This window comes from Salvelinus sp. IW2-2015, linkage group LG24, assembly GCF_002910315.2.
Source record: "Salvelinus sp. IW2-2015 linkage group LG24, ASM291031v2, whole genome shotgun sequence".
NCBI classification, from domain to species: domain Eukaryota; kingdom Metazoa; phylum Chordata; class Actinopteri; order Salmoniformes; family Salmonidae; genus Salvelinus; species Salvelinus sp. IW2-2015.
The window spans coordinates 3,288,771-3,299,514 of NC_036864.1; the positions used below are offsets into that span (position 1 = coordinate 3,288,771).

A 10,744-nucleotide genomic window follows, 5' to 3' on the forward strand; every position below is an offset into this window, starting at 1 on the left:
AAGAGTTTTCCTCGTATATGCTTGATGTTTATACATTGTACGTTGTGTGGAAAATGTCCAAATCAAAGAGAATGTTTGGTAGAGATGAAATATGAAGTTAGTTGTCTAAAATTGGAAGTAAAATCTATACCTTGCCCCTCAAACTCGGTACGCCCAGAGAATTGCCCTGAAGGTGGTTACGCCCACTTCTGACCCAAGGGTATAAAACCTGTGAGTGCAGAATTAACATACATGACTAAGTGACCCGAGCTGCAGCCAAAGGTCTAAAAGGTCAACGAACCCAAAACGCAACAAGTTGAAGACGAAGAAATCTTTTTCTACCCAAGCTACGGATGAGTAGCGTGTCTAAGCGGGTGTATTCAAGCCGAACCACCTAGCCTCCCCATCGAATTGTGGTATCTACACTCTCATCTTTACGCTGTGAGCTCTGAGCTACAGAGCTATCTGTCCTCCGAAGACCCCTTCCAGAGCGAGGACAAAGGAACAGGCCRGTAAAGCCAAAGGACACGGACATCGTGTAGTGAGGACACCTAGAGCAGTGCGCAGGAGAAGTGCGTCATTGAGCAGCTTGAACGGTCCACGCGGGAAAATCCACGGAGAACCTCCACAAGTAATTACATCATTATATTCTGACTCATAACAGCGGCAGTTTGGGGCAAGGCTAGGGTTAGAATGAGCATAGCTGACAATTTCACCCAAATGTATATTCCTCTTGTGTACTTTCTCTCTTTCTCTCTTTTAAATCCCCATTTTGGGTAACACGCGCCCTAGTGTGTTGGCCCGTTATACTAAGTTCTAATCAATAGCCTAGAGTGTGTTTTTGTGTATGTGTATCTTTTATCATCATTTTAGCTTTTTAGTAAATAAACATTCAACTAAGACTGGTGTGGTGCTAATTCATTAGTGAGACCCGGGTCCGTGCAGAATCCCGGGCTATACGACGTTCAGAACGAGACTGTTAGAGGCAACTGGTTAATTAGCGGCTGTGGTAAAATCGATATTCTGATATTCTTTGAGTTAATTTGGGAAATAGAAACTCAATAAAAACTAGTTTTCCCATGGTGCCCCAGGTTAATGAGTTAATAATTGCTTGATTCAGTTAATCACGTAATTAGAAACTTGTAATCATTCGATAAGCAACAGTCGCCACATTAACTAATACAACGTCACGACAGCACTATTACTCACCACTGAATCAGGAACCACTTTATCAAACAGATCAGCCAAAGTAGTATCGACCTTTTGCTCAGTCATCAATGAATCTCTAGAACTAGTCAACTGTTCTGTCTGGAGTTTGACTGGCAACTCAAGACTATCTGGCTTACGCTCAATCTCCTTACGAGTAACCGCACAAACTGGAAATACCTCAGGAGACAGTTTTGATCCGGAGATTCCCTTGCAGGGGACACTGAAGGTTGCTTCTTACAGATGTTTAGTTTGCCATCTGCCCACACCTTACTACCTGCCAAGTCATTCCCCRAAATCATGTGGACTCCCTCTACTGGCAACTGAGGTCTAACCCCAACATCTACATCAYCATCTACTAGACCACATTTTAGGGTAACTTCATGTAAAGGACAAGAGAATGGAACTRAACCCATACCACATACCATTACACAWCKGCCAGTWTCAGACTCTTTAGAGAACRGCAAAACAGATTCCAGAATAAAATAATCTAAAGCTCCAGTGTCTTAGGATCTTGATTTTAACATTCTGGTTGCCATCTACCAGGGACACTACACCATCTGAAATAAAGGCTGAAAAATCACAGTGGGAAGACTGAGAATCAAACTCAACTAGTGGCTGAAGCTCACCTTGTTGGTCAGAGGCTGTAACAGGAGCTGCCATCATAGAAGGTTTAACTTGACCTGACTGTTTTGAATGAAGACGAGGACAATCTTTCTTCCAATGTCCTTCAACTAAACAGTAGCGACAGGTAGTAACATTAACCGGTGCTTTAAATCCTCCAGACCCAAACTTCTGCTGAGGCCTTTGGAAAGAAGCTCCAAAAAAAGGTGACCTACTATTCCTAGGAGTAAAGTTCTTTTCATGGTACATGTCACTGTTTGACTCAAAATGGCTTTTATGTGTTAGCCTGTATTCATCTGCAAGGATTGCTGCATCACTTGGAGACTTAACTTTACGTTCATTCATGTATGTAGCAACCTGGTCAGACACAGAATTTTTGAACTGTTCTAACACAATCAAATTAGACAGACCCTCAAAAGTACTAACTTCAGAAGCTGTACACCAACGATTAAATGCAGAAGTCAAATCACGAACAAACTCAGAATAGGTTTGTGAATCTAACTTTTTCCTGTAACGGAAACGTTGACGATATGCCTCTGGCACAAGCTCGTAGACCTTCAGAACTGCTGATTTAACTTTAGCATAAACTTTACTGTCAGCTACACTCAGTGCTGCAAAAGCTTCACGTGCTTTACCTGTAAGTACACATTGCAACAACATAGTCATGTCCAAATCTGACCAAGCTCTAGCTTCCGCAATACGCTCAAATAAAGTAAAGTATGTGTCTGGATCTGACTCCTCAAATTTGGGCAACAAACAAAGATTCTGTGAAACATCAAATTGTGGTAGTCTTTCTGGTCTATTAGCATTTCTAAATCGCTCTCTCTCTAATTGCATTTGCAACAGTTCCCTCTGCTGCTCAAAAGTTAATGAAGGGCTAGACTGAACTTGCACCCTCACTACTAGCAGACTGACTGCCAAAACCACCAATTTCCCTAAGACCCTGCTTTAATCTAGTTTTAACAGTCTCTAATTGTTTTATCAACAATCTCAGTCTGATAATGTTCAGCAATTTCAATTAACTGATCCTTAGTACACAACTCGAAGGCTACCTCTGAAGGAGCTTGAACAAAACTACTCAAAATGGAAGACATTTTCCTCTCCCAATACAACTCTTGCAAATGCTCAAAAAAAAGACACAACTCACCTGTTGTCAGTCTGGGTTCAAGGACAGGAGCCACACCCCACTATCCTCCAAAAACAACTAACTAACTGGCCCTAGTCTTCGTGCAGTCACATGTGGTGGGGTTTTATGCACACAAAACAGAAGAGAAGACAGACAAAACACAGAAGAGACAACCAGAAACTGGCGGCCCTCCCATAACCACGGAGGTGCTCCCGAGCCGATGTAGGGGAAAAGGGAAAGGGATGCTCTACCCACGTTCACTGCCACCTAAAACAAAAACACCACAAGCCTCCTATTGACACTCGCTGATATGCCTGAACAGGAGAGGACTCCCACCTGAACAAAACCCAGAAAAACAGAGTGAATTGCTTACCTACCAAGCACACTGAACCAAAAGAACACATGGCTCTAAACAAAATTGGCCCAACCAAAACATCCCCTCAAACAAAAGAAATTTGGCAAACTAAACTAACCCAAGTTAACTACTATCCTGGACGAGTCCCCACTTGTCACAAGCCGGCTCATWGCCTGTGACAAAAATGAGGGGACACGAACAACAGGTATAGCCCAATTAAAAGTGTTCTTTATTATAAACAAAACTATTAACTTAGACTAAGAAAAAGGAATGAGGTGTGGAAGTTTTTTGGTGTAATGTAATATGGATGCGTGAATTATGTGTGTGGAATTGACTGGTGAAAACTAGTCAAACTACAAGAACAACAAATATGCAGCATACCTGAGGAGAGAGAGAGAGCGAGAGGGTGATTAGTTGACAGAGTTTAAAATACTTAGAGCCCAGGTGACTCAATCACTAACGACCCCCTGCCTGCGGAGGAACGCCCTGCACTTGCAGAGGAGGGGAGGAGCCTCCAGTAACCACAGAGCACAACAGTTCCTATTTATTAACTGCCTGTTAGTTCATAATTCATCACTTCGTGAGAAATTAGAAAGGTAAAATGAAAATAAGTTAGCAATCCTCTTACAACTTTCTTGTTCTTATGAGTGATATCTACTTGATAAACTCTGAAGTGCTTAATCATTACCACAAACCAAAGGGGCGGTTGGCCCGCCCCCTTGTGGTTTGTGCTGTGGTGGAGATTTGTGGGCTTATCCAGCTTGTCTCAGGATTGTTACAGTTGGTGGGGTGGTTTTGAAAAGAAATATTCCCTTTAGTGGGTTGCGGGGGGTGGGGGGGCCTTGCAATGGTTTGGGTTGGAGTTGGGGGTGGGATATCCTTCCTGTTTGGCCCTGTCCGGGGATATCTACGGATGGGGCCACCAGTGTCTCCTGACCCTCCTGTCTCAGCCTCGTTTTATGCTGGCAGATACAGTTTGTGTCGGGGATAAGGTTCAGTTGGTTATACCTGGAGTACTCTCCTGTTCTATTCCAGTGTACGTTGTGTAATTTAAGCTTGTTCTATTCCTCTGGTTTCTTCTTCTTTCTCTCTCCTCGTGAGAAACTGACCCTAGACCATACGTCCGGACAACCGGGCATGATGACTCTTGCTGTCCCAGGTCACCTGGCCTTGCTGCATATTCAGTTTCAACCTGTTCTGCCGTGGGTTATGGAACGCCACTGTCCGACTGCTGCTTTCATCTTACATCGAGCTAGAAAAGCAACTGACTTTTATTCTGATTTTATATTGACATGGTTGTCATTATGAACATTTTGAAAATCTTGGCTCTCTTTACTCTCCTTCTCTCTTTCTTTCTATTCTCGGAGACGCCTAGTGACATACGTCAGACTACTGGTGATAGTCCTTCGTTCACCAGTCGATGCCTTGCTGCTATTCTAGCATTTTCAATTTCTGCTGCGGTTATATGGACCCACACTGTCCACAACTTGCTGTTTCAATCTTATATCGTTATAAAAGCCATGACATTTATTCTGTTATTATTTGACGATGTTGTATTTATGATTTGAAAATCTGGGCCTTCCTCTATTCTCCTTCTCTTTTTTTTCTTCTCGGAGGACTGAGCTAGAAATACTAGAATTACGGGGATATGACTCTGCTGTCCAGTACCACTGGCCTGATGCTATCTCAAGTTTTCACATGTTTGCCTGGTTTGGAACGCACTGTCCCAGACTGAGGATTTCAATCTTATGATCGCTTGATAAGCCACTGAATTATTCATGATTATTATTTTATGCTTGTAATTATAGACATTGAACATTTGGCATAGTTCTGTTATAATCCCGGACGCCGAAGGATGGCACCTCATAGTTGTTCTCTCTAGGTTTCTTCCTAGGTTTTGGCCTTTCTAGGGAGTTTTTCCTAGCCACCGTGCTTCTACACCTGCATTGCTTGCTGTTTGGGGTTTTAGGCTGGGTTTCTTTACAGCACTTCGAGATATTAGCTGATGTACGAAGGGCTATATAAAATAAACTTGATTTGATGATTTGATTTAATTTGATAAACCAGTTTAGCCAGAGATATAACAGTATCAGATTAAACACAAAGGAAAAATACCTTGTTGGCTGTTTATTATAGAAGGGAGGAAATTCCTAACTTCACACGTCTTATTCCTGGAATGAATTCAAGCTTCATCCTTAACTATTATAATGTTACCATCCTAACATACACGCTTCAACCGTTACGAACTACACCCGAACACCGCGTGGGATTGCCTCACCCCAAAAGTGTGTTGCTACGATAATAATCCCCGTTACAACAGTTCTTAGCCACGTAGTTCCGCTTGTCTTACAATTTCCCCCGCATAGTGAACACGTAAACAATTCAAACAAAAAACAACGACATAGACTGACAGGTTAGTTGTCAGTTACAGGCATGCAGTGGACCTGTAGTCAGAAGTAGTATAATTGTTCAAATGCAACACACTTTGAAAGGCGTGACCAAAGTTGGTCAACATCTTGACAAATGTGTTCCACTTGAACACGCCCAAGCAAATTAATGCCAAGTTGAAACAGCTGGGAACTTTGAAATTGGAAATATTCGACTTCAGTGCGCTCAAGGCAACTGGGATGAGCTCCGACAAGGAAAAAACGTTTTAAACTGTCAATCAACTTGGAATTCCAAGTCGGGAACTCGGCCTCTTTCTAGAGCTCTGACTTTCCTATCTGAAGATCACTGACATCATTAATTGACCGCGTTCAGAGTTCCTGGTTGTTTTGAAAGCACCATTCAGTGTGTTTGAGAATTTAAAAAAAAGACAATTTAATCTTTGTTATTTACTGACTTGCCTCGTTAAATATATTATTGTTTACAATGACTACCTACACCGGTAAAACCCTGACGGCACTGGGCCAATTGTGCACTGCCCGATGGGATCCCAATCACAGCTGGTTGTGATGCAGCCTGGATTTGAACCAGAGTGTCTGTAGTGATGCCTCTAGCATTGAGATGCAGTGCCACTCGGGAGCCCCAGTTGACAGACAACTGACAACTCTTAAAAAACAAGCTCTGACTACAAATAGTTTTAAATGGTCATCCAACTCCGAAGTCCAAGTCAGACACTCAAGCCTCTTTCTCTTTTTTGTTGTTTATGTAGTTGCTAAGGATGCCAGTCTTGGAGGAACATATGAAGGAGCAGAGCCCATGGGTCTACTGTGGAGCATGCAGCCTGTTCCAGGTAGTCGGACAGGCCTCAGGTAACACACCAATGCAATTCAGTATTTGGGGTCAATTTTACATAGGAAAAACACATAATTTAGGGTGACCAGGCCCGTCTGGACAAGTCAAATAAACTCTCTCTGTCTCTCAGGTTGAGAAAGATGGATGTCCTCACTCCTATGGTGGTACACATCTCTGTGTACAGTGGGCACATCACTGAGGGCTTCAGCAAGCAGTCTCCCCTAGCGACCGTTGTCACAGAACGATGGTACATGGCACCGGGTGTGTGCAGAATTGACATCAGGGAACATGGAGTCCGAGGGACCCTCTTTTTACCCCCAGGTCCCGGACCCTTCCCTGGGGTGTTGGATATGTGGGGAGGGGGTGGGGGGCTGGTGGAGTACCGCTCCGGCCTCCTGGCGTCACACGGTTTTGTTTCCATGGCGCTAGAGTACCTTTCCCATGACAAGAACAGAACCTCAGACATCAACTTTAAAACCTACTTTGAGGTGATTCTCATACTGTGTGTGTGCCTACATGCTTGTGCTTGTCTTAATGTTCAGAAATGGCCCTGAGAGGGCAGAGTCCACTCCTGTGACCATTTACCCAGACTCACTGTTATATTACATCACCTCACGTTATATTACATCACATTGGATCCGCTACATTGGATCCTACATTGTATCCGTATTACTTGAACTTGAGCTCTATCTCTCTGTTATGTAGAAAGCGTTCAGGATTGTGCAGGAGCATCCCATGGTGATGAAGGACAGAGTTGCTCTGTTTGGTCTCTCCTTAGGCACGTCAGTCACCCTCAACTTGGCAGCCTACTCCAAAGACATCAGCGTGAGCCTCTCCCTCCCATTCTCATATTTTTCCTCCAGATTGGAGCTTTGTATTTATAGAATGAATTCAGATTCAGTGATCTTTATTGTCCCAACACTGACCATGTGTATATGCTTATGAGTTTGTTTAGTGTGTAAAGAATAAATACTGTGTGTATTCCAGCCCAGATGCTGTGTGTGTATCAGTGGGAGTCACGTCAACCTGGTCAACAAGGCTATCGGCAAAGTGTTTAGAAACATGAAGAAGTGAGTGGTGTGTGTACGAAAAATAAACCCAAATCTGTTCAAAGTGAAGGTGTAAGGTACCGTGATTATGAAGCTTGTGACATACAGCCCAAATGAAGAAATATAGACTAAAAACATAATTATTTATTGCCAGGGATGGGTATAAGACCCGATTTGATGAAGAGGGCCGTGTGGTCTGCAGAGACATCTTTCTGCCCATTCCAACCGACCTTGGAGAGAAAGTGGATGTAAGTCAACACACACAAACACACACAGTGGATTTCTTTACTTATTGCCGTGTCTTCTGACAGATGGGGAGGATAAAGTGTCCATTGATGTTGGTCGTCGGGGAGGATGATCAGAACTGGGCCACAGTGGAGTCTGCCAAGGACGTGGGTACACACACAAACATGATTACAAGCTTCCTATGAAATCAATAATTGTGATTGATGCTGAATGTGACCTCTGACCTGCAGATGACCCAGATGATGCATGCAGCGGGTAACGAGCACCTACTGACCATTCTACAATACCCTGATGCTGGACACCTCATTGAGCCGCCGTACACACCCCACTTCAGGGCCAGCAACTTCATAATGCCTCAAACACGACAGAAATGTACTGTACTCAAAACTCAAACCTATAGTATACACACCTGAACTGTATAACCAATTCTTTACTCACAAATTAACTTTGTGTGTGTTGCAGTGATCATGTTGTGGGGAGGGTACACCAAGCCGCATGCCGTGGCTCAGGAAGACTGTTGGGAAAAGATCCTTAGCTTCCTACGGCAACACCTCTACCCCAGCCCTGACTCTACCCCAACCCTAAGGCAAAGCTGTGATGTCACACCCAAAGAGCATCAAGGACTTAGTATGATTGACTAAGCTATAACTTAAAAAAAAAAAAAAAATACATGAACACTTTATATTTTAAGTCTAAGCCTTTTGGGGGGTGGTAGGGTTCTTCTAACATGGAATTGTTTTGGTCATACCATAGATCATTTAGCTATTTGATTTTGAATTTTAGGACTCCTTTAAGCCGGGTGTACACTATACAATTTTGGCCCCGATTTAGCTGTCCCAGACAAGCTTTTGAAATTGAAGACCAAATCCCCATGTCGTTGACTACTCGAGGCGTTTGGCCGTCACGACACTCGTTTGATGTGAGCGGGTCAGATACGCAGTCTGAGGGCTACTGATCTCATCTTTGACCAGTCCCAGACGCCCCGATATTTTCAAACATGTTTGATTTTATCCGCACAATCTTCAGTGCTTTTGCAGTGCGAGATGTGCAACGACAAGTTTTGAGAACGCGTGATCAGCAATAGCCAATGAGAGCTCGCCAGAGAAGAAGCCAGTGAGATGATGATGATATTTCTCATCACCCAGAATGTGAGCTACTACTACTACTCCTAGTATGCGTTTTTACTTGCCTTTAACCAAAGTGTCAAATCGTTGCAGCTCTGAAGTTCACAAGCAATGTTATTTCATTCAAAATGTTTGCGAGATATTTCAAGTCAGTATGGCAAGCGTGAATGTCTGACTGAAAACGTTTTGAGGCTGCTTTGAGCCACTGCTCGTTGTAGCTATGTTAACAATCTACTCACATAATTATTTTCGCGAGACAGCGTGGTATCGCGAATCCTAATGACCAAGTGAAGAATCTTATAGTGTGTGACCCCTGTCTTGCCATGTCGTTTAGTGAGCGCACCACTACGTTGTCAAGACAAAAAACGTCAGGAAAGACGGTCATTAATGAAAGAGGCTCAGCTATGTTAGGATTTGGAAAGTTGTGTGGTGTACACTTGGTTTTAGGTATTATTTTTTTATTACTTAAAATATTGAATTTGGTCTTTACTACTATAGCCCATAGAAACACATTGAATATAACACATTCATAAATGGCAAAAAAGATCCTCCAAAAATGTATCATAAGGAATAAGATGTTTTTGTGAGAAGACCAATTTTTGAGATGTCTCGGTCTGACAAACACCACTGTAGCTCAGTCACCTTCCACCTCAGATGTGGAATGTCGACATAGGCGGATGCGGTGGCTTGAGACACAGCCCAAGAAAAAAAAACATATTTATCTTAAACTGACAGGATTTTGATGGGGATTATTATTTCGTTACTTAGATTGATGCATGGGTGCATCAATATAGTCTTAAGGATTAATATGTATGAAATGACAGAGTCATCAGACCAGTGGACACAGCTGTACAACATAAATTGAGGGCTGATGAGGAGTGTCCACAGTAGTGGGTCAGAGTCTCTCATTCNTCTTCTGACAGATGGGGAGGATAAAGTGTCCATTGATGTTGGTCGTCGGGGAGGATGATCAGAACTGGGCCACAGTGGAGTCTGCCAAGGACGTGGGTACACACACAAACATGATTACAAGCTTCCTATGAAATCAATAATTGTGATTGATGCTGAATGTGACCTCTGACCTGCAGATGACCCAGATGATGCATGCAGCGGGTAACGAGCACCTACTGACCATTCTACAATACCCTGATGCTGGACACCTCATTGAGCCGCCGTACACACCCCACTTCAGGGCCAGCAACTTCATAATGCCTCAAACACGACAGAAATGTACTGTACTCAAAACTCAAACCTATAGTATACACACCTGAACTGTATAACCAATTCTTTACTCACAAATTAACTTTGTGTGTGTTGCAGTGATCATGTTGTGGGGAGGGTACACCAAGCCGCATGCCGTGGCTCAGGAAGACTGTTGGGAAAAGATCCTTAGCTTCCTACGGCAACACCTCTACCCCAGCCCTGACTCTACCCCAACCCTAAGGCAAAGCTGTGATGTCACACCCAAAGAGCATCAAGGACTTAGTATGATTGACTAAGCTATAACTTAAAAAAAAAAAAAAAATACATGAACACTTTATATTTTAAGTCTAAGCCTTTTGGGGGGTGGTAGGGTTCTTCTAACATGGAATTGTTTTGGTCATACCATAGATCATTTAGCTATTTGATTTTGAATTTTAGGACTCCTTTAAGCCGGGTGTACACTATACAATTTTGGCCCCGATTTAGCTGTCCCAGACAAGCTTTTGAAATTGAAGACCAAATCCCCATGTCGTTGACTACTCGAGGCGTTTGGCCGTCACGACACTCGTTTGATGTGAGCGGGTCAGATACGCAG

General features: G+C 43.2%; 1 protein-coding gene across 2 annotated transcripts in view; it reads left to right on the forward strand.

The window, feature by feature from the left end:
- Window positions 1–9,841, forward strand: part of LOC111951298 (acyl-coenzyme A thioesterase 5) — a 59,376-nt gene extending 49,535 nt beyond the window's left edge. For both annotated transcript variants that reach the window (XM_070434756.1, XM_023969354.2), the window contains 8 exons: window positions 6,445–6,544; window positions 6,658–7,015; window positions 7,233–7,352; window positions 7,515–7,597; window positions 7,731–7,824; window positions 7,888–7,968; window positions 8,053–8,194; window positions 8,285–9,841. In XM_070434756.1, the coding sequence (XP_070290857.1) occupies window positions 6,445–6,544; window positions 6,658–7,015; window positions 7,233–7,352; window positions 7,515–7,597; window positions 7,731–7,824; window positions 7,888–7,968; window positions 8,053–8,194; window positions 8,285–8,463 (1,157 nt within the window). In that variant the 3' untranslated portion in view covers window positions 8,464–9,841. The remainder of the gene's footprint in view (window positions 1–6,444; window positions 6,545–6,657; window positions 7,016–7,232; window positions 7,353–7,514; window positions 7,598–7,730; window positions 7,825–7,887; window positions 7,969–8,052; window positions 8,195–8,284) is intronic.
- The last annotated feature ends 903 nt before the right edge of the window (window positions 9,842–10,744 follow it).